The 25,001-nt window shown below is 41.7% G+C and overlaps 1 protein-coding gene across 2 annotated transcripts in view; it reads right to left on the bottom strand.

The window, feature by feature from the left end:
- Window positions 1-24,386, bottom strand: part of wdr70 (WD repeat domain 70) — a 37,487-nt gene extending 13,101 nt beyond the window's left edge. The window contains exons 1-11 of one of the 2 annotated variants that reach the window (XM_010738983.3): window positions 24,293-24,386; window positions 22,597-22,656; window positions 22,407-22,490; window positions 22,206-22,317; window positions 21,856-22,087; window positions 21,108-21,167; window positions 20,501-20,634; window positions 19,118-19,271; window positions 15,873-15,949; window positions 9,409-9,583; window positions 381-480 (exon numbers count right to left, since the gene is read on the bottom strand). In XM_010738983.3, coding sequence (XP_010737285.2) covers window positions 381-480; window positions 9,409-9,583; window positions 15,873-15,949; window positions 19,118-19,271; window positions 20,501-20,634; window positions 21,108-21,167; window positions 21,856-22,087; window positions 22,206-22,317; window positions 22,407-22,490; window positions 22,597-22,656; window positions 24,293-24,317 — 1,213 coding nt within the window. In that variant the 5' untranslated portion in view covers window positions 24,318-24,386. The remainder of the gene's footprint in view (window positions 1-380; window positions 481-9,408; window positions 9,584-15,872; window positions 15,950-19,117; window positions 19,272-20,500; window positions 20,635-21,107; window positions 21,168-21,855; window positions 22,088-22,205; window positions 22,318-22,406; window positions 22,491-22,596; window positions 22,657-24,292) is intronic. The other variant, XM_019278784.2, reaches the window with a different exon arrangement.
- Between the last annotated feature and the right edge of the window lie 615 nt (window positions 24,387-25,001).

Genomic DNA, 25,001 nt, shown 5'->3' with positions numbered 1-25,001 from the left:
GTGAGGTTTACTTTACAGAAAGAGGAACTGTCTTGAACGTTATTTATTTTGCTGGAGTGTACCAACTGTACAACAAGGCTTTAAAGAGTTATTTTCATTTACATTACAGAAATATGTCGTGTTAAAGACACTTACGCTGAATTATTTCTGTTTGTCTTTGTGTTAGAAGTCATGTTTCTGTGTGTTAATCTCTTCTGAGTCTTGTGTTTTGTTGGTGGTGGTCCTTGTTTATTCGCACACTTTGGAAGGGAGAAGCTACATCTTCCGATCTAAAAACTGGAGGCTCTAAACTGGGCTGTCCAGTTGTCCAACTTCAATGTGTGCAACTACTGGCTGTGAGATAAGGAGGATATAGTAAGAATTGTAAGAGTTTTATTTACCTCCACGTGAAGCGAGAGTCATGCCGTCATAAGAAAAGGAGAGGCAAGAGGTGTCTGATCCCGGAATGTGTGCTTGCCGACAGTGGAACTTTGTATGGACCTAAGAAGAAAGAGACAAAACAATGTATTGACCACATAGATTTAAACACAGTCTGGGTATAGTGTATGGTTTAGTAGTGATGTGTGAAACAACTACAGCTGCAGGGTCCTATAGAAACAGCAATGACCTGTGACCTAATGCCATTTCATGTGCATGGTGTGTGAAGAAGTAGTACAGAGGTCATGATAGCAACTTGTTTGTGTCTAGTACTAGTTATGTGCAAGTGAAAAGTAGAGATAAATACTTTATTCCAACTTAATTCTGTTAATATGTATCACAGGCAAGTCTCAAAGCACAGAGACAGAAAAAAACGAGATGTAACTGATCATTAATTACAGAACAAAATGAATAGATAGTGCAGTCCTGGCTCTCTCTGCCTTTTCCATAAACACTGCCTTCTTCACTACAGATTATCAATATAAAAAAAGAGTTCTTATAATCTCCTGATGTAGAACAGCATGAAACTGTCAGTGCTCTGCTTGGGTAGCAGATATTTCATTTGGCCACTGCAGTCACAAAAAGACCTTTTCATTCTGTCTTCAAAACAACATACGGTTTCCATTTCCTCTGTGAACACCATACTATATATTTAACTATGAAGCCCGCTACATCTTATGAAATACCAGCAACTTTACACGGTGTACCCATCGTACTTTTTAGCAAGAATGAAGACCACAGAGATTTACCTTGGCACGCTCAGGTGCCTGTTTGACAGACGGGTTTTAATGTTTCTTTTGCTCCTACCTGAAACAGTACTACAATGTTCCGACTGGGTACAGTTTACCAGCCAATAACGGACATCAAACACTGTTTTAACTACAAGCCCTGCGCCAACATCGCCCTTTTGATTCGTTCTTATTAGCTATGCTAAAGTGTTATTGTGTAAGTGTCACGTCGAATTATCGACGACCACCAAGATAAATTACAAAATATGGGAAAAATTTGCTTCTCAGCAATGCTTGTGCAAGAAGCAAAGGAGACAGCGGTAGTTTGAAATCGGAAGACAGTGTATAAACAAAACTTTATTTAAAAGTGTCGGTTAGGAAATAAATGAGTACTGTACTCCTCTCCCTAAAACAGTTAAAGGTGAACCCCTCCAGATGGAAAGAACTACTCAGACTGAGAAAGTTGCATAACTTTCTTTGGACTTTTATTTTGTCAAGTATAAGAAAATGTACGCTTATCTGCTGATCCTAATGGAGGGCATCGGGGTTATCCTGGTTTGGGCTTGAAAACTAGATTTTTTACACCTGTTTTTCTTTTTCTTATGTGAGAATAAACTGAATCTCTTTGGGTTCCAAATAAGATATATTGAGAGACCACCTTTGGCTTTTGGAAAGTGGGAACTGTTCATTATTTTCTGACATTTTAAAGACCAAATCATTTGATTGTTGCTAAAATCCAGATATAAATCCCTAATGAAAATCAGTGTTGAAGTCCAAAGTATGTGTAATACTTAATCAGGGGCGATCCATGTCCAATACAAGACATCTGGGCTAGCTTCCATTGAAAAAAAAAAGAGGTAGTCCACTCCACACTCACTAAATATTACAGCCTCCCTCGTCAAGATCTTTATCGGGCCAATGATGTGTTTAATTCTGTCCTTGTAACTATTTCCCCGGCATGTTGCTGTATATGAGAATGTGATCTTACTCGACTTGGCTGTGATGATCAGCATGCATCACTAGAAACCAAGTAGGCTAAGTGACATTTCGGTTGCGGGTCATTGTATCAGGGTGAGAAAAGACTGATGACAAATGCTAGACGGGATGGAAAAAAAAACAGCTTAGTTGTTTTAAATGGTTTAAGGAGAAAGCTGAGCGTTGGTGGCATTTCAAGGACACGAGAAATTTCCATACACTCAATTAAAAAAAGTCAGCCAAAATACTCCCAATTAATCCCGGGCCACTGCAGTTCCTCCTGCAAACAGAAGCATTTTAAATTCTCATCTAAGCAGCTGTTTTCCAAGATGGCCTGCCATTGCATGTACTTTCTCAGCACTCACTCTGAGCAAGTGGCGTACTACTAGTAGTGCAGTGTAGGGTGTGTGCCAAGGTCTGCAGCTCCGGGCTGGAAATAACCCAGCTCAACAACCCCACCTCCCCACCCCACTCCACTCCACCCACCCTCCCTCTCACACATAATTCTCTCTATCTTTCTCACACATACACACAAAGGAACAGCAAGAAGAAAAGCTCTGTAAAAGTACACAGCCGCTCAAAATGTGGACAATGAAAAGAAGTGAAAGAGGAGATAACCGGTAAACAAACACAATGACGTTTAAAAATTCATGTAACTCTGGCTAACCTTAAGTTTTAACTCTGGATTTTGCAGTTATGAATGCAACTCGCTCGTTTCATCGTCGATTCAACTGAAATGTTTTCCAATCATTTGGTCTATAAAATGTCGATTTACAGCAGCTCGTGATGAATCGTGTTTTCTTCAGACGACAGTTCAAAATACAAAAAGATTTAATGCACAGGTAAAACTAAGAAACACAGCTCTCACATTTGAGAAGCTGATACCAGCAAATGTTTGACATGTTTGCTCGATAAATGACTTAAACGCCTAATTGATTATCAGAATGTCTAAACAAATCAGCTAATTGTTTCAACTGCAGTGCTTGTTGGATGCATCCCCCCCCTGACCGCCCGCCCGCCTCTGCCTCCTCCCACATTTCCTTCCCAGTGCCTCAGCTTTACCTGGACTCAGCACAGCCAGATTACAGAGATCGATCATTAAAAGACAGTGGTGAAGCAATAGTCTGGGAAGTGGGTTTGCTAACACTCAAACAAACATAACCTTGGTTTATACAGCTACATTTTCATTAATTCTAAACGGAATGCAAATAAATCAGTGAAAAGAGAAGTGCTGCAATACGGGCTCTTGACTCTGAGAGCTGGATAAGGAATTTGAAGTGAGCACAGAGTGTGGAAGACAGATAAGATAGAGAAACGCTGGCAAAACGAGCAGGAGAGAGTGGAGCGTGAGGTGAATGAGTGATGTGTCTAGATGATACCAAGAAGGAAACAAGGCCATTTCTTACTTCCAAAGCAAATGGAGGGAAGTTATTAACTTGGACGAGACAGATAACGCTGTTACCTTGAACTGTAGATAACACGGATTCCACTTTTTCAGGCCTTGGCCATTTAGCCTCCGTCGACTCTCCAGGGATAATTTTCTGCTCATCATCACTTTACTCGTATATTACCTTTGACTCAAATCCAGTCTCCTCATTTGTTATCTTAGATAACAACTATTCTTTTATTCAGTGCATTGAAATTGACTTGGTTGAGAAAGAAAAGTCAAGAGGTCAATTTAATATAAAAGTGAAATTCTCTAATCTTACAGCAGGTGTAGAGCAGCTTGGCCACATGCTATCTCTGGCCTACTAAACAGGAGTGAGGCTTAAACCCAGCCACACAACGCACAATATTCCACATCGAGGGTGCATGGTGACTGACTGAGCTTTGAGAATTGGCTACTTTATTTGATCAGCCCAAAACAAAAGACACTGGGGGCCCCATTTCAGTCATGCAATCACGTTATGTGCACATGGACAATGGGAGCACATCCAAACATGCAATATTTCCATTCATATAACTGCAAGCGCATCTATGCGTGGTAGGCACAAAGAGGGTTGCGTGGAGTCAGTGGACTATGAACAGAGGGCTACACTAATGAACTGTTTTCTTGTAATTATCTTGTCTTATGAACTCTTGCATGAAGCTCAATGGCACATCATAAAGGATAGACCAGTTGTAGGAGAGGTGCAAAGTTGCAGGGTGAGTACATACAGTATGGCATCAAACATAGAGCTATTACACCATAAATACTGTGAGGAGAAGGTGACGAAATCTGTTTTTACATAACTGCGGAGAAAATTGCGGAGATGCATTCGAAACCATGACCTCAAAGAGAGTGTTTTTTAACTCAGGGTTTCTCAGGTCAACCAGTAAAAAAAATTATGAGCTCTTGTTCGGCCCGTAATGAATCATTCCAAAGTTTTTCACCCTCTTTTCATCTGACATCTTTCTTTCTAAGATTAACACCATCTGCTGTTCACACACGCTGTGGTTTAACCTCTTTTATGTCGTATTATTGTACTATTTTACTGTCTTCAATGTCTCTTTTGTTTGCTCTGAAAATATGATAACGATTTCTGCATGTCCATTTGTATATTTAAATACGTATGTACGAGACAGAGACAGGGACATTAAATGGGTCAGTCAAAAATATTCTAGCCTGATAAATACAAGACAGGAAATAAGAGTTGTTTTGATTAACGATCTATCGGGTAGTAAAAGCAGTGCCTTTATTAGGTAGCTCGTGGTTATTCTAGCTGCTTATTGCAAACATACACCCACCCCAGCTATTTCTAGATCATTGACTGCTGTTATGAAAGCTTGAGTGTTTATTTACTATCCTGATGTTGGCTGGCATTGGTAGATGCCATGGTGTTTGCTTCCTGTGATAATCTACACAGCCGGTTTGTGAAAGCAGATTCTCGTACACTGTTTCAAACCTCTCTCATGCCTTGTGACATCCTGGGTAAACTGTGCCCTTCTCCCTGCCCTAAACTGTCTCCATCTTTATTCAGAAAGCCAATGAGAGTCATTTTTTCTACACAGATATGCATGCATACCTTACACACAGGATTGTGCACATACGCATCGACTCGAATTCGGCAGCAGGAGTTGATAAATAGCTCAAGGAACACGGCATTGGGTTTCATCCTCAGCAGACTATGATAACAATCTACCACAGGGCCAACTGTTCCTAACCACACTATCTGGGTATCATTATATAAATACCCGAGCGTCTACCTTTCCCCCAACCTCCATACTTTTACAACCGCACACCTGAAAGACTAAATGATGTCCACAGTGCAGTCAGTTGTAACATCTCACTCTGACCTCTGCTACTTTCTGAGGATCGAGTAGCCAAACCGCAGTCCTGAACAGCTGCTATGATCTTTCATGGAAATCAACAAGTGGTGATGGTGGAGCCGTGTGTGTGTATATGTGTGTGTGTATTAGGGGATCACTGGACTGAGTGTCCACATAATCTGAAAGCGTGTTCCATTAAGGTAACTGTACTCCCCTATGTCTCAGCTACAAACTGTGCAAAGAAGACTGTACATGCTGTTTCCAAGTCTTTGTTCTGGGTTGAAACGTGGGTGAGGAATGGGCATGGGAAACTGTAGCATTCACATGACAGAGAAATAAAATACTCCCTCTTGACGGTAATTTAGTGACTGTTTGTCCTCACATGTAGGAAGGGTTGAAGGAGAGGAGATCATGTTGTGTGGCAATGACAGAAATCATGAGCTTGTCGCTATGGAGGGCGCATGACTGAGATCCGGTGTAAATGTTTACGATCACGACTGTCTTTAGACAACGTGGGGGACCAGTTTTATTTCAAACACATCCAGGAAAACATGTTCATGACTCTTGCCCGTTATCACATCCTAAACATTTTCATTGGACTTTAAGAAGTTCTTCTATGATTGTCTGTTCCAATCTTTGACTGCCTCATCTTTGTTTTGTGTTACTTGTTTACAGTGATACTGTGCAGAGCTGTGTTACTGTGTTGAGGGTCCAACTGGAACAGTAACTGTACATTATGTGCTGCCCAGGTCTGGTGGTCAAATTATGCCAGTGACAATAAACTGTGCGCGACTATAATGATACTGATGATGAAAGGCGCTCCAATCTGGACATTTGGGATCCCAGATCACTGGAAGCAGTATCGACTCAACATTGTATATTTATCATGAATTGATAGCTTAAATGATAGCAGCCTGTGCTTGGTTTAATTATGACATGGGGTGTGCATGCCTGCTGTTCCTAGCATTTCTTATTTCTGAATTCTCCACATAATTTAAGTGTTTATTCACGAAATACTTTACAGTTCTCACCTTGTTTTTTCCGCCAGTTCTCCTTTACACCTGTTTCACAGACAACATCTTTCCCTGCCCACATCTTTCTTTTTCTTTCTGTCCATGTCCATGTCACTGACTTCATCCATCAATAGAACATTTTATAAAGTCACCCAAAAAACACAACTCCTGTTTGTTTGTGGAGGCGGAGGACGCTCGTCTGTAAATCAGTGTGGTACTAAATTACATCGGCACCAATAAGGTGTGCTCACAGTTGCTTGGTCCATCTTAAAACATCCACCATCCGTCTGCGTCTTCTGACATAATAGCAGATGGATGATGTTGCTCTCTAGCTCTGTGTTTTTCTGCAAAATGCAAAAATGGATCCTCATAGTTGATAATTATTATAATAACAACAGGGTGCTGAGTGAAGAAGACAGATCCTGGGAGTCATTTCATAAAAAACAATGAGCAGAAGTCACATGGAATCATAAAAGGATCAAAACTGAAGAAAAAACATTGACATTAATCTGGACAGATTTAAAACTTCTTTGGGATTTCTGGTTTCTCTCATAATTAACGGTCGATTGCAGTGACAAAGCCAGCAAATCTGCAGAAAGTCGTCTCATGATAACACTCTCCTATCAAGCAGATCATCAAAAGCACCTCTTCTGGGGTTCCACGTTGAAGTCTGGAAACATCTAAGTCCACCAATGACATCATAACATTCTCCAGGTCTCTGTGGTAATGTTTTTGAACGAAGGCCTGCACCCTCAATGCACAAACTTTCACAGAGTGCACATTACCTGGCAACCATTTAAATGCAGCCTTGTAATTCTGGCACCGACCCCTCTGGTCAGAAGGAGTATGCAATCACTCTCTGTGGCAGTCCACTAAAAGAGACCTACTTGACTCCCCATCATAGGATCAATCAACTCATGTCAGGGTTCAAGACCACAATGTGTCATCCTCAATAGCTTCTCTTCAGGCTGAGCTCTAGATCAAGGTCATGTACATGATTGATCATGATTGATCTGCCTGCATATTCTGGCCATGAGTAATAGTGGCGATACAACAGCAGATAGGCCTCCTTTGAGTGGGGGAGCAGCAATAAAAGCATCGGGAGGTCAGCTCCTTTTTAGGTTTGTGGCTGAATTCGAGTCAGCAGCACAGGTTGATGATTAGAGCAGAGGGCACCGACTAAATTCTTGAGCCATTCACACAAGATAGGCTCCAGTGGTCAGGCAACAGACATGACTATTGTAAGCTGCTATGGGACGGTGGGTAAATATTTAGTTTGGAGAAAGAGGGGTAATAAATTTTGGAGAGCTTTAACCCAATCACTCGCAGACTGCTGCTATGAGCAGGCCACGGATAGGATGATGGCCGTGTGTAAGACACGTGTACATGGAAGCACAAACGCTCTTACAATAGTCGGTACAGGGGAAAACAAATCCTCCATCTAACAACATTTTTCGTGTGTGTCCTGTGATTACAAAGTTGACTGTTGGGAGTAATTATCATGTAGCCTACTTCCCGTTTGACTAATCTGGATAAGCCCCTCTGTCCAATCAAGCTGTTCCAACTCACTAACTACAGCTTAATTGTCACTATTCTCATATGAAATAACAGAAACATTCAACCTTGTCCACATATGGGGATGGACAGATGAAAGGATATGAAGCGGAACAAAGGAATCAGAGTAGAAACGTACCAAAACAACCGAGGGTAGAAAAACAACTAGATGTCTTTTACTGGACACAGGTCTTGTACTGCAGACCGGTTGTCTCAGAGTGTTTAGCAATATCTGTGTGCAGTCTTCCATCAGTTTTATTTCCCCTCTTAAAATATAGATTTATAGTGTTTTAGGAGTCCCAGGTGAGTGACCACAAAGTATTTCTCACACTATGGACAAAGCAACTTGTGAAACCATGTTTGCAAAATAGCTTGCCACTATGTTAGACGATACCAAACTGGAATGAAGCCTGAAATGTGTCATCTTATAAATACTGAATTATGAGTGCTGCGGGTCTTCAACAGAAATTCTCCTCTCCGTCTTCTTTTTATGTCTTCCCATCTGTTTCGTGGAGGTGAATTTTGTGTGTGAACCAGCATGTGAGCTGTAAGCTGCCAAACCTGCTCCGACGCTGACCAACAAGTAACAACAGCGAGTAATTTCCTTTTGCTGTCCAGACACTAATGAGTCACTGCGACAGCCATCAAAATTAGAGACAGACAGGCATGGGTTTAACTGTAACCGTCAGTCATAAAACATTAGAGAGACCCAGTAAATCTACCCGATGAAAGACGTGGGAGACGCATTCCCCAGCCCTAAATAGAAGTCATTTTTATTTACAGTGACAATTTGTCAAATAACTCCAGTGAAAACAGCCATATTAAGAGATGAGAGGAATGCTACACAGGAGCCAAGATCAGCCATTACCTCAGCTATGTGAATCTTGACAAATGGAATAAACACTTTGATCACTAAATGGTGCAATTAACTAATAGTGGAAAATGTACGGCAGGAAATCGTGATTGGGCCCCCCGGTAACTTTCTTGTAACTCAACTGAATCATCACACGTCACGTTAATTTGGTTACATAATCAGTTATTCTGAGCCACGCTAGCGGCATGTTGATTTTAGCATTTAGCTCAAAGCACTGCTTTGTCTAAAATGCAGCCTCACAGAGCTCTCTAACGTCGCCGTAGACTCTTACCAGAGTTGAACGAGAGGGACTTTGGCCCAAGCTCACTGCTGTGTGCCTGGTTAGTGTGATAACAGTGTCAATACATGTCAGGCCATTTAATAATATTCTCAACTACTCCCAGTTTGGACGTTTTAAAGCCAGGCATTTTGAATTCTGGTCAGTGACTTGTTGAACTCTGACCTCTCGGCCCTGTGACCAGATGACCCGAGTCTCATGACTCTGCATCAGGCCATAACAAAACAGACATCCTACCTTTACAACCCACAACGCATTGTGGCGGCTGGTATGTGTATGTGTGTGTGTGTGTGTGTGTGTGTGTGTGTGTGTGAGACTCACGCTGAGGTTTCTGTCCCAGATCTGGATGGTGCCATCCTGGCAGCCTGCTGCAATGAGCTTCCCATCGCGGCTGTAGGTACAGCATGTTGGGATGACCTTCTTCCCCTGGAAGGAGCGCGGTTTGAACACAGACTTGTGCTTCTTCTCTGAGCTCAGGTCCCATGTGCGCACAGTGCTGTGGGCAGACAAAAAAAATCCTCACCCAACTGTCATCATACAATATTTATCCTTCATCCACACCATCCACCACCGTAATAAATCAGATTCAGATTAGAGATAGAGTCTGCACCTGGACCACTGAAAGAGAGGAATTAAAATGCTTTATACTTTTTATACAGTATGTGTGCAAACAGGAGGGTTTTTCCAAATGTCACAATGCCCAACAAGAATCCCTGAAGTTGACTTAAATGGTGTTCTTTTTTTAAAAAACAATGCAAAATTGATTGTCTTCCATCAATCAAGGAATAAAGCATACGATAGATCTGAAAAGTGACTATTAACTTTCACATGATCATTCATTTTAACCCTCATGCGACTTAATTATCGGTTAAAATAGGGAAAAAAAGGATGAAGTTACTCAAAAAGCCCTCGGACTCATCAGATTATTTAGGCTAGCCATGAGCGGTCATCAGTATTTCCGCATACTTTGAATTTCAAAGTAGGGTGGATGATGATCTGAGAACACCAAGTTGTTTAGTTTAAAACAAGGTGGAACATTTCACCTTTGACCCCGTTGCTCAAGGATGTCCAAGCAGATGTTGCACACAATGTCAACCAACCAAAGAAAGTGTACAAGGGAGGCAAAATAGATGAAAAAGAGATGGATGTCGAAACTGATGAATAGGAAGACAAAAATGATGACAGAGACGATAAACTGAAGTGCCCACCAGCACTGCAAGTGACCTCAAGAGCCTCAAACCTCCACGTTTATTTATTGAACTACCTGACTACACACAAACACGTTTAGCCAGTCTCTCACGCGCCCACTCAAACACTCATGCCAGACAGAGTGTGTCCAAATGTGTCTGTGACCCGCTGCTTGCTTTAGTGAACATCATGACCTTCGGGTCATGAGGTCAGCGGTGGAGTGTAAACATACGGGGCAGGGCTGCTACTAACAGCCAGGCAAGGATTCCTCCACGGCACGGCTACAAAGTCGCAGGCACACACACTCAACTGTGTTTGGATAAGTCTAACAATGTGATACAAATGCCAGCTGAAGACATATGGTTTGAGTGAGAACTGGCAAGGGTCAAATAAAACTCTGTTTGATGCATAGCTGTGTTTAAATCCACATAAACCAAAGCTGTTAATAAATCAAAAGAAAAAAAAAAAAGATGCAAAAGGCCACGTATAAAAAGGAAGGTGCCCAGTACACCGTGAAGGATACTGCATTGTACAGTTAATCTTTTCATGGGAAGATATACATGTGTTTGTGTGAGAGTGAACGAGAAAGAGTGATAGTCACGGACCGGATGAAAAAATGGTCCACCTGCTGCCTCACACAGACATCTCTATTTTGTTTACAGAAGACTGTAGGCGTCTGTCAAGCCAATAAAGACAACATAACCTTTCGTGTAGCACACAAAACCTGGAATGCTATTTATCGTAAGGGCTCTTTCCAAAACATGGCAGCGCCGGCTGTCAGGGGGATGGAGCAGAGAGGCTGGAGCCCACCAGTGTCGAGCCAACCCGTGAGCACGGGATGAAGACTGCACACCCTCACCTGTCAGGGGCGAGACACAGAGCAGGACAGGAAAAGGGGAAACCCCCGGCTCTAATATGTGGTTTAGAAATGTTAAGGTGTACAAACTTTCCGTCCCGCGTTAAAGTAGTAAAGCTCAAAAGAAGTGAATTAATGTTGCACAGGGACACGTCTGGGGCAAACCTTATCAACTCCAGAGGAGCTGGTTGTTTTGGGGAAAGAGTATGTCAAAATATTCACACGTAGCATAAAGAAACCACCAAAAACATTGTTCCTCTTCCCTGCAACCCTGTTTTCCCTTCAATCGGCAGCCCCCTTTTTCCCCGCACAAACGCTTCAGAGACAGAGGGGTGAATGTAATAAAATGAGACCCATACATCCTCAGTCATGCGTGTGCACTTTACGAGGTAGCACAGTCATTCACACATCAACTGAGGAGTGACAGCTCCCCGAGCCCCAGATTTTATCTGTCTGTCAGGTTATAGGCCTGGTGGGGGTGATGGTTGCTAGGATCACTTTCCCAGATGATGAGATAAGAATGAAATACGTATGCGTCGTATAAGGTTGTTTATTGGTCGAATTCCGGCTGATGGGGACGTGGCCGTGTTGGCCCGATGGCCGGTTGACTGACTAACTGGGGCTCTGTTATGAGAAAGAAGGATTAGGAGGGAAAGATGCTCCATCTCACGTCGCAGCTGAAGAAGATAAAGTGGGGAAATAACAAAAGGATTTAGGAGCAGGCATACACGCTGTGGCACTCAAGCAAGGAGGCAAAGAGAAGAAACACTCTGATGCACTGTGGGTAGAGCGGGATACTGATTCGAGCATTCACAACATTATTAGTGTGGCTCCAAAGCAGGGACCACACACTACAGGTACAAAACGCATGACTCAAGCTAAAAGAAGTCAAGACAGCTCTTCAGATTTAATCAAGAAATCTGGTTGATAACATGCCTTCGCACCATGTCCCCATAAGGAAGTGGCCCCATATTTAGTTCAATAAGAAAAGAAACAAACAATTGTACTCGCACACTAAAGAACTAGAGCTTGCTGTCAGTCAAAAAGTCAGCCATGACTGTAAATTGAACAAGAAGGATGAAAAAAAAGGTACGGTATGTGCGTTCTTGTGCAGGATATGGAACACTTGCAGTGTAAGGCGGGCAGCAGGTGGAGATGAGCTGGACTGTGTGTGAACCTGTGCTGCGTGAATCGCTCCGACATGCTCGCACACATTATGTGTGAGCGTGTTCATCACTCTTCATCCGTGTTCTGTCACACAGGTCGCACTTAATGCCCTTTCTCCTCCAACACACACTTATACAAAGATTCAACACTCACACACTTTGAGCGAAACGTTCTGCCTACCCTGAAAACGTTAACCAGGATTTATGTCATCAGCAAATCGTAAATAAGCGCTGTCTTTATATTTTGTGGATGCTCTCCAATGATAAGTCCTTAATATGTCACATGTGTCACATTATATGTTTGGTTTGAGCACATGACAAAGACAAATAGTTTCTCAGCAGTAAAAAAAAAAAGGACCTGCCATGTTGTCCTCTGAGTCTCTTTGCATACAGCTACACATCCACATCCAGCTGCAGCCCTGACAGCAGGCCAGCACAAAGGGAATCCCTGGCATTCAAACCTCCTGGAAACATTCCTCAAATTGTGTGTTTTTGTGTGTGCGCGCGCACATGCGCAAGTGTGTCTCAAGACTCAACAGAAGTAACATGTGGTCCCGATTAGAAAGTCGCCGTTCGTCCTATCCTCTGCTCCCCTGGCTGAAATTTCAGTCACAAAAAGCATAACATGAATTTCTGATTGTTCTCCTGGGGCACTATAAAAGTCATAAAGTCAAACCAAGAATCAGCCGTGTCATGTCCTTGGAGCCACGAATGCAAAGCTCTCCACGGCGTTATCGTTTGTTAACAATTCTACAGTGAGCGCTACGGTTTGTTAACTTTTACCAGAGTTTATTCGTGAATTTTTTAAGCCACTACTTTTTAGGATTTTGTTCATTTCAAAAGGCTGCAGCTAACAAAAGTCCCAGCCATATTCTTAGTTTACTTCAAGTTCAATCCTGCCAAAGAAATACTTCCACCGGGAGAAGACCCAGCACATTTTGCCTTCACTTTCTGAGAAATAAATCTGCACTTTTCAAACAGGTGTTCAGTCTTTCAGCAAAGACTCAGTTAAAGTGGCTCAGTGCTTAATACACATTTGGCCCCCTTTGGGTCAAACATGAATAATGTTGGAAAACATTTTGCCGTTTTACAATCACACAGCTCTCAAACAGAAGGACAGAAGAATGTGAAATGTTGACACGTTCACAGCAGTCCGAGCAGGAACGCTTTTCACTCACTGACCATTCAAACCTCAGTGTGTGCGAGGACAATCACTACTACCCCGCTGCTGCATTATTGTGCTTCATCAGTACTTCCCGCTCAACCACTTCCTCTCAGGGAGAAAAACTCTGGGTAAATGAAATCATTCAAAGAGCTGGGAGCCAGTTCTTATGAATGAGATTCCATACAACACGGAGGGACCTTTAATTAAGGAGCGGGGCGGTCCAGTGATCATGCTTAATAACCTATTCAAATAAACACAACAAAGACAGCCTGACACAGGAAGAAAGACAGAAAACATAGGTGTTAGTCTGAAGCTGATACAGCCAGTTGCAGCCACCCACTGGTACTACCGGCCAACTGCTGGTCAGAGAGGCCCACCGACTACAGTCAGGCTTGTTCAAAGGATGGCACTGAGGTGGAGGCAGCAGCAAACATCATGAGGTGGTCAGGAGCAAAGAAAGGAAGACAACTGAAGCGTTACTGATGTACCTGAAGACGTAGAACTACAACAGCTAGTACATTAATCGCTTAGTTGTCAACTATTAAATTAATTATTATATATCATTAATAACTATTTTGGTAATCTGTTAATCGCTTTAAGTCAGTTAAGTTAAGAAAAATGTCCAAATTATTTGATTTCATCATCTCAAATGTGAATATTTTTGTGTTTCTTCAGTCCTCTATGGCAGATAACTGAATATCTTCAAGTTCTGGGCAAAACAAGACATTCAAGGACGTCAACTTGGACAGTCGTCAAGAGTTTTACAATTTTCTGACATTTTTATGGACATAAGAACCGATTGATTGATAAAGGAAACGGGCGATAGATTAATCAATGATAAAAAAATATTATTAGAGGCAACTACCACAACAGAGACACACCAATCAATCAAGCAAACACACTGCCAAACACGTAAATCAACATCCTTTTGTTTTTTCCAAAATCCCAACCAGCTGCATTTTTCTAGAAATTAAATCACCAATTCAGATCCTAAAATGTTGGGAGGGAGGGGGGGATACTTTTTTAATACGAAGGAGGATGAATTTGCTGAGTGAAATCTAGAACCGCTTAATACTGTGATGGATCGGAAAATACCTGGTTGCCGCAGGAGCTCTGATCTCAGGCGGTTCTCTCAAAAACAAAACAAAAACATGCATGCTGGAATAAACTGATTCGAAAATTCAATGATTAGTGTCTGAAGATGAAGGAGTACAAGAACAAGGACTAAAGTGATCTGATGTGTATGTTTGCCACCTGTTTAAAACCCTTGCAGCTACAATCTGTTTGCACTGGAGGAACGAGAAGAACTTTTGATGAAAGAAGCGGAAGGTTTGAAGAGTGCTTGTTCAACCAAGACAGTTAATCACAGAGTAGCCCTTGTATTGCACCGCAAATTACCAATATAAATGCAATATGAGCGATCCGACATGGGGTTAGACGGACATCTTTCACCTGTAAGTCACTATCGACAGTCTCACGCTCTCTTCATCGCTGCCTCTTTCCATCTCTCAGGTTGCTGTGCTGACCTGCTGTCAATGCTCCTCACACGCAGCTGCTGTGACTGTGAATGGTTCCCTGTGCGCTCCTCTCCGCCGTTCTCCTGTGAGCTGGCCAGGGGCAACACCCAGTGCTAACGTGCCAGGGGAGGATTTCCAGAACCTCAATAAGAGCTAAATAAACCAGCCTCCACATCTGGGAGAGCAGTAACATTGGTAAACACTGGGCCGCGGCCTGCCCACAAAGCCAGGCCCTTGTTTCCACTTAATGATGATAGCCCTGGGTTTCTGCACTGCTGCCTGTCACACTCACTTAGACTCATCACTGTGGTCTCACTCAAAGTCACACATATTCACTCACACCTTTACACGGGGCAAAGGGTTACAGCTTCTGCAGTCACACACAGGACCGGTGCAGACCTCTGCTAAAGCTTTCTGAAGCAGAAACATTATAAATACGCGTGTTTGTGATGTCGTTTGTTATCTACAGGAAGTGTTGCCTTCGTGCAAATCATTGCATACAAATAAACAGCGCTGCATTTGGACTAACATCCAGTCTAAAATGTGCCATGTGTCAGTGCACAGCTGTGAGGCCAAGTTACGCTTCAGAGAGGCATAATCTAGACTAGAGGACTCCCTGCTGGTGACGGGGGACATGAGAGCAGAGAAAAGTCTTGAAACATTGCCTTGGACATGACATACACAATTTAGTTGCCCAGTAATGATAAATTTGAATACACGTTGGACAAGAAATCTTACTATTCTTGAATGTCATCTTAATTTTCAACGTCCAAAAAAGGATTTCATCTGACAAGATAAATGTATATTTTCCGTTGTTTTTGGATGTCACCGTGCACCGTGCGCCGTTGAAAATGATTTTTTTCTGCACATTCAGAATAATAAATCAAACTCACCCATCATTGGAGCAGGTCATGAACTCTTCCTTTATCTTGGGATGCCAGCAGCCAGAGTTCAGCATTGCTGTGTGGCCCTGAAACGAGCAGAAAGTGAAAATTAACAACCTGCACAGTTTTAACAGGCACTAAACTGTTGCTAGCCAGATGCTGTGGTGAACTTCCAGTCGCTTTGAGGTGCAGAACACACACACACACAAACACACACACCTGTGAGTCGTGTAGTTTACTGTGGATTCAGGTGCCGTTTACCATATGACTGCTTTCAAACTCATTTGATATTTAAAGAACAGCTGTAGCAGAGCTGGTGGAGACGTAAAAGTGGGAAATGTCACCAGGAGAAACCACTGAAGGTGAATTCATGAAGACGTATTTTTGCAATCTTACTGCACACAAATTACTTCCACAGACAGCTGTTGTTCTTCGTTGTTAAATCTCCTGCCAAAAACGCTGCACAAAAGGTCACCGGTTAATTATTTCAAGGGTGCTATTATGCATTTGTGACGATTTTTCAGAGCTGTGTAGCGTGAAGTGCACGGCAACTATGAGGCATTTATCGACAAAGACTCAGAAGGTTCCCGGGAGGCATCAATTATGTTGCCTAATCTGAATGTACCTGAAAAGGGCTCTCCCTACAGGGAAAGGATCTTTTTGTAACCTTGACCTTCCTCAACAGAGGCCTTTGACGTACAACTGAGCCAGCTTCAAACAGCGAGCTCGTAGAAGAGTAACTTTTAGACGATTCCTCTGCTGGGGTAGTCCTGTGGAGTATTACTGCTAACAAATGACTTCAAAGCGGGATAACCCAGTGAGAGGCCTCCTCCGCCGCCGGGTCAAAGAGGAACACTTCAGCGTACCTCTATTTGACAGGATGCTCAAGAAAGCAGAGCCATGCATGAGCAGAAGTTGACCAAATGACATTGGTATGTGTGCATCAGAAAGAGAGGCCTGCCTGCTCACTGTCAAATACTTCAAACACGCCACTTTAATAAATCGATAAAAAGGAAACTCTTGCTGTTTAACGACTAAAAAAAAGGACTCATAACAAATGGCTAGGTTGTTAAATTTTATGCTGAAATACACACACGCTATAAGATGAGGTTAAAGCTCAAATGGGCTACGAATGGCTGCTTCCCTGCTTCGTGCTCTAGCATCAAAATAAACAGAAGCATCCGCCACAGGAGCTTCATGATTAGGGCGAAGAAGGGTGACCAAATCAGATCCCTCCTCCTCAACAAATTACGAGTGACTAAAGAGAAACAGGCTGATACTCATACAAACAGTAAACAAAAATAGAGCATGTTAATGACAAACAGCACCAGGAATAGAAACCCTCCCTGATAACAAGAAATGACTTGCAGGTCCCAGTTTGTTTTTAGTGCAGTTGCATTTAGAATAGGCTGAACAGGTTTCTGTTGCTAGGTTTACGTTAAGAAGAGCTAAAAAGATCAGTTGATAGAAAAAAAGTTGACAGACAAAAATTCTGACTCTTAAATGATGAAAGTTTAAGTCAACTGTGAATCAAACATGTCAAACACTGTCTGGTTTTGGCTTCTCAGATTTGAGGATTTGCTGCTTTTCTTTGTTTTTCTATTGGGACAAAGCTACCAATTTTCTAGGAAATTGGAAACCACTTTCATAAAACTTTCAACTAAAATACAATAGCATGCAATCCCACTACAAGCATTCGTATAGACCTCTGTGAGGCAGACCTCTCTGCACTCAGTGGGATGAGCTGCGAGCACGTAATTGTCTGTCAGCAGAGGCAGAGCGGTAGGCAAGGACTTAATTATCACATGAGACACACAGCTAATCGACTGGGACATCGTCAGCGGGCCAAAACGCATTTTCATTGAACCAATCTCTCCCATCAGCTCCAGATGGGACTGAGCAGGACAAAAATGTAGGACATCCAGGAAAACACTACTTGCAATCAATGGGCCTTCACTTGTTCAAGTGATTCATATGGGTGGTATAAACCATGTCTAAATGCACTGCAGCTGGTACAGATGGTTGGTGACCACCAATACAGCTTCCTTAAACACATTAAAACCCAAACATGGGCCCGTAATTAGGATCGTCCTTTGTAGATGCAGGTAAAAGCAAGAGTTGAACCACGAATGTCCTGAAAGCATGTGGTGTTCTTCTCCCCCTGAGACTGCCTCTAGCTGGTCACATAACACAAACCATTATCCCTCACATAGAAAAACAGCTCATGGCTTCACCTTGCTACCATTATACATTGGCAGGATATATCCGCAGAGTGGAGAGAAAGCAGGGCATCCAGCCTGTGTTTACAATCAGCTGAATTAGCACACTACTGTAGCTATTTAATTGAAAACATTAATACCCGTAAGATCTTTAAAGCAGCTTTAATAAATATTTCCCACCAATGCATCAAATGGCGAATGTGAATGAGGTCATTTGTAGCGATGAACCTACGGAAAAATATCACAAGAATCAGCAGCTCCCCTCTATACCGGAGCTCAATGTTTCTGTGTTATTCCTAAAAAATAAGTTAGACGGGACAAAGAGCACAAGCTGTTCAATGATCAGACAGGACCAGTGTGTAAGATTTAAGGGAAAATATTAGAATATAACAGAAATATATAAAACAAATGTGTTTTCATTACATCAGAATGAGCTTTTTATATCTACAGAGGGAGCAGGGTGCTTTTTTTTGTCTTTTTCAAGAGACTCACGACAAAAGCAGGTTCCCATACTTGCTTGGAAGATGCTGGTGAGGTGAGGGGTATTTAGTTGGTTACAAACTCACTGCTAGATGCCGTCATACTTGCCATTTAAACAAATATTCAGGTTTGCCAAACTTTTATGGAAGAGAAACTGGAGGAGAAACTGTTAAAATTATGGCCTCAACTGTCAGCCACAGAAATCCATCTCAGTTTACAAACCAACTTCTCGGTTCAACCCTCTGTATGTGCTGTGGTTGTGCGCACAGTCTTCCTGTGAAATGAGGGATTATTACTTGTTTGTTTTCTTCTCCAAATAAAGTGTTCCACAATCTCGCTAATTTGTTGGCTTCTTTACAGCTTGTCTAATCATCTGACTGCTCGTGTTTATTGCCATGTCGGAGCTTGTTGCCGAGTTGCCAGACCTCAGAAATTGCTTTTGACGGAGTGTTGACTGAATGTTATCACAACCAATTTTTAAAACAGTCTCTCAAGAGTACAAAAATACAACAAGAAGTTATCATAACCCTGAACTATATATGAGCATCACTTTACCTTGGTGTTGGCCATATCCACAATGTACTGGTCTCCCTTTATACACTCCATGACATTGAAGCCATCACGGTCCAAAACTTTGGCCTGTGCGTTGCCTGAAACCACCAGGATGACATCGCCAGTGGTGCTGTACTGCAGGGTCTTGATCTGATGGCTGAGGGGGACACACACGCACAGAGAAACACACATGAAAAGGTAATCTGTAGACAAAGTAGATACTTTAAGTTTGCTGATAAGTGTTTGTTAGCCATCTGCTAGCTGTGATTCTCTGCACCAAAACATTGTTACATAAGAAGCTTTTAGTCCTTCAAAGCATCGATGGACAAAAACAAACAGCAGATAGATGTAGCTATAGGAACAAAACACCACAACATCTGATGTACATCTGACTTCTTTGATGTACGACATGCGGCGGACACACAGTTAGGCCAGGAAACGGAAAGAATGACAAAACACTCGAAGAAAAGAAAATAAACACGACAGAATTCCGTTGATACAGACGTGCCACAATAAATATAATATGTTACGGTATTGTATAAAAATAACTTCATATGCCTATTTAGTAATTTCTAGAACGAGATTTTCTTTTTTCAATTTACAATGAATAACAAAGAAACTCACATATTCTATAATGCACAGCCGTGCATACAATTCAAGAGACAGGCGACTATCTGGACCACGTAACCTGAGTAAGATTAGCTATTCAGGTTAATATAAAATAGCATTAACACAGTAGATGAGGCACAAACATTTCCGTACATCGGATAAAAAAGCTGAATGTTTTGAATTTGGTGAGCTTTGTCATCTTTAGGACTCACTACACAACAGCGAACGCTCAGTCTCCTCGTTGTTTTAGCTTGACCGAGCTTACAAGTTGCCTTTTTGGGTCAGGAGAGAGGAACAGTGGAGCTCAACAGCACAGCTTTCTATATGAAGCCCATCTTGTTAGTAAACCAAACAGGCTACTGGATCACACTGTAATCAAATTTAATGTAGCGTGAATTTCTCTTAATAAGCGGAGGCCTGGTCTAGCTCAGCCCACTGGTTCCCAAAACCAAAAAAGAATTCGATCTTTGATGATGGCCTCGGTGAAACACAGAATAAACACACGCAGACACACAAACACGCAGACACACACACACACACACATATCTCAACCATCTGCTTCTGAAGGGCTCATTTTGAATGAAAAGAGAGGATATCACAGAGTTAACATGAGGCTCAATGGAGCTCAACAAATGTGTGTGTGTGTTTGTGTATGTGTGTAGACTTTGGCACACGTATCTGCAGTGAGTGTACTGGATGTTTGTATGAAACTAATTAACCACATGTTAAGCAACTGTGTTGATGTTCCACGTTTAGTGTTCTCAGAAGTGGACTCACCACTCACAGGGTTGGAGGGATCGGAAGGCCTGCAGGGACTGATCCATCCCGGCGAAATCCCAGAAGCGCACATCATAGTCGTACCCACCGGTCACCAAACGGGCTCCAGAGGGGTCCAAGCCAAGAGCTGATACCTGAAAAGACAAATCACATTATTAAAAAAACTAAAAGGATCTCTGTACAACTGCCTGTATGGCTCAAAAAACAACCCGCTGTAGAGGCAGTCACACTGCCTCGTCTGAAAGGCAGCAAAAATAAATAAAAGACAAATATTTTGTATAATTGTTCTTGCGTTAGGATCGCATTATTCAGCTCTAAGCTGCAATCAGTCCTGGATCTGGATACCAGATACTTAAGACAAAAAATAAACAGAGCGGCTGCTCTTTTGCTAGAATTCAACAAAGTTAAGTAACCTTAGCTGAAGATCCAATAACTCACTCCATTATCAGCTGTTTTAATGCGTGCACGATATAAATAAAATATGGTGTTGGTTAAAAGCTACTTAAGATGAATAAAGAGCGTATTCTTTGTAACAAAAAGCCATTGAATACATTTCCATAGCACCACATGAGGAACAATTATACTCATTAGGTAAAGATGTCCTTACTGTCTTGGTGCCATGCTGCAGAGTGATCTCATGAGTGTCTGGAATCTTCTTCACTGGATTCTAGGTTGGAAAGTTGGAGATGAACATGAGGAATCAGTAAAAAAAAAAGGCAGAAGAGGCTGAATTAGGTGCGTAGTTAGAGTGCAGCGCCTCATTCCAACATTACGACGTGACATTTTAACTTTAACAGCCTTCAGACAAAGACAAAGAGCTGCAAATGAATAACTAAAAACGGTTATGCCATCAGATGTAAACGGTTAGAATCGGAGCTATATAATCTTAGTTATTTACTTCACTGCATGACAGACTGTGAATACTTTTCACCACACGTTGAATAATGCTGCATCTGAGACGCTGATGTGTGAGAAAGAGACACCAATTAGTATTTAGCAACACAAGATCGTGGTTTTCTTAAACAGTATAGAGCAACAGTGCCCTCCATTGTTTCCTTATGCTGCCATCTAGTGGCGAAATCTTAAAAACACCCCACAACAAACAAACTGGTACCTTTCGAGGCATTTCCACTGAAGACATTGAGACATATCATGGTAGGTAAATAAATAAATATATAAAATGATGTTGGTTTCAGTCACCTTATTCAGGGTTTATATCATATGCACCCTCAATGTCCGCTATTAAAAAGGCGTATTTGAGGTAGGAGGAAGACTGACTGGATGTTTTAGTGACTCGAGGAGAATCAGGTTATGGACCTAATGCCTACTTGTTAAGGAGGACATTTCAAACATACATCATCATCATCGTCATCTTGTGCCTCCCCTTCATCATCATCATCATCGTCGTCGTCTTCTTCATCACTGTGAGCCGTGCCCTCTTTGTGACCTGGTGGATGAGGCGGCCTCATACGCTCGTCGTCGTCGTCGCCCTGCACTGTATACTGAGGAGGCAGCGGAGGCCCAATAAGCTCTGAGTCTGAATCTGAGTCCGAGTCACTGGCACTGCTGCTGTCGCTCTCCTGTTTTCTACAAAAGGCAAAAGCAAAAACTTATTTTGTACATGATTAACAGACATGAAACTAACCTCTGAGGCAGCTCGACTAAACTGTAACATAGCGTTTACAAATAATCAAACCCTGGTTACCTGGAAGTAGCAGCAGCAGCAGCAGCAGCTTTGTCTCTTTGAGCGTGGACTGATGGCTTGACTGATTTGGAGCTCTCTCCTTCCTCCTCCATGTGACTCTTCTCCCGCTCGTCTAATGAAGCATCAATTACAGCACAGTTACACTCACACACCCTGGTGACAGAATGACTAGTAAAGAGCTCATCACGTTGGTAAACCTACCTAATATCCGCTGACTCCTCTCAATGGCTGTGCGACGGGTTTGTTCAAAAATGGCATCCAGGTCAAACGTGCGGGCTTTTTTACCTGGTGGGAACAAAGACAACTTATTTAAACCAATAACTGACACAAAGCTGTTTATCATATAAAAAAAAAATAGCATAACTGTGTGACTGATTGGACTTGTACATACCAAACCCAGAGAATCCCATGACCGATGCCATGTCTCCATCACCACTCGTCTTGCCTGATGCTGCAAAAGAGGCGAGCAGATTGTTTTACGCCGGGTTATCACATTTAATCACAGAAAAAGGTGTGTTAACGCTCAAGTTAAAAAGGTGCAGCTCTCTCGGTTTTGTCATTTTCTTTGTAGGCAAAGTAGCTTTGACTGCAGCCGACTCTTCAGGGACCCCAGGAGAGGTCATTTTTACTAAATTAGTCTAAAAAGAAACTCATAAATATCGATATGCAGGGGTCATGCTTCAGGGATGTCAGAGTTGGGGGTGCTTCATTGCCTTTGCATATTTTGTATATAATAATTTTACAGTGTTTCACATGACCACCAACATATATGTGAAAGCAGCCACACCAACAAACAGTACCTATCTACCTATCTAAGTTCACTTGTTCATATGAGAAACCTGTTCGCAGAGTAACTGGGGGAGTACAGTACTATCAAACCTCAAAACATTTAAGCAAACTCTAGTTACGACATATATTTTATAACCAAATCACACGTCCTGTTGTACTAACAGCCTATATGTGTCACAGGACAGTAACTGCAGTAATCTTACGTACTCTAGATGAAGCTGGCTGAGTTGACCTCTCGGTGTCCTGATGTCTTTTGGTCACTTTGATTCAGTTTGACGCTCTTAAACTCACCAAAACACCTCAGTGTGTTCACGTGTGATAGATCAAAACCTGTGTTGCTTTAAATCAGGGTTGGAAATGAGGTTGTTGTAGCATTATAGACATAGAATAAACAAACCTCCAGTCATTATAATTTTAACTGATGTGGTTTTATTGTGCCTGAATTCGGGTGGTGCTGCCTCACATCCATGCTCAAACATAAACATTATGCGTACACATGGATAAAGGACTTTTAGTCAAATTTTTGTATTGTATTTTTCTATTTTATTTCATTTATACCTTGCAGTTATTACGTATATCATGGTCACTTACTTTTGTAATATTATTTATATTATGGTCACTACTCCTGCAATATTATTATTATTTGTCTCATGGTCACTTTCTTTGCAATATTTCTGACACTATGGTCACTTTACATTACAATACTCTTTTTATATATCATGCCACTTTTATCCTCAGTACTTGTTTGATTTGAAGGTTGGTTGTTTTTCATGTTTATTGTAGGTTATAGATATTTCTGTCTGTTTATTGTTTGTAATTTCCTTTTCTACTTTTTTCTAATTCTGTAGTGTGTGCTACACTTTCCTCTGCTGCTGTAACAAGTTAATTTCCCCGTGGTGGGATGAATAAAGTATATTTAATCTAATCTAATCTTAAAAACACCTCTAAGTTATAACGTTATACCACACACACACTGTCCTCTAGACATTATGTGAGAAAACTATCGCTGTTAGCTGCCATCCTGAATGAAAATAACAGACTTAACAATGAGGAGTCTCTCTCATCTGAAGCTCATTCAAAGCTTTGACTTCACCAGACTTGAATCTTTTTAAAAAAATGAAAAACACAGGCTAACGACGAGCTAACAGCGAGCTAACACAAACAGCAGCGATGTTTCCTCTCACAGAGGAGCTCAAACAAACAAGCTGACTGACCCGATACACAAACCACACCTGCACACACATGTGAGCAGAGTAAAATGAATGTACGAGATTTAAAAGGCGGCTGAACGTCGTTACCTTCATCCACTTTGTTGGGATCCATGTTTTCAAATGCGCAGATGACCTTCGACTAGCGGAAGTACTTTCTTCTTCTTTGATGCACATACTGCCATCTGCTGGACTTTACTTCTGTACTACTTCCCTTTTTCCTTTTAATTAACCCAGTTAAAACAAGATATCCCATTATGATTTTCCTCCCTTCTCTACATTTCCCACATTCTGTTATACTTTCTATTATATTCTATTATACTTTCTATTATATTCTATTATACTTTCTATTATATTCTATTATACTTTCTATTATATTCTATTATACTTTCTATTATACTCTCAATTTTGCTCATGGTCACCTGTTCCACTCTGCTACCTCCACAACACCCCACCTCTCCTACTTCATCTTGTAGTTTATATAAATGTCTCCCCCTTTTCCTGGATTTTCAAATATTGCTTCCATTGATTGATTACTTCCTTCCTTATTAAACTTTTTCCTTCTACTTTTGATCATTTTACTTTCATTTCCACCTCCTCTTTCTTTACTGCTTTTTCATTCCCTTGTATCCCTAAATGAGCTGGTACCCACATGAACGCCACCTCCCTCCCCTGCTGTGTTAATCTGGATGTTCTCAACAGTATTTCATATCATAATTTCCTGATGCGTTTTTGCTGCTCTGTTTTTAATGCTCAAGAGTGATGAGATTAAATATGATTATCTTCCTGTCCACCCTGT

This window comes from Larimichthys crocea, chromosome IX (assembly GCF_000972845.2).
Source record: "Larimichthys crocea isolate SSNF chromosome IX, L_crocea_2.0, whole genome shotgun sequence".
NCBI lineage: Eukaryota > Metazoa > Chordata > Actinopteri > Sciaenidae > Larimichthys > Larimichthys crocea.
The sequence above is the reverse complement of the archived record's forward strand: the minus strand, read 5'-3'. Positions and strand labels throughout refer to the sequence as shown.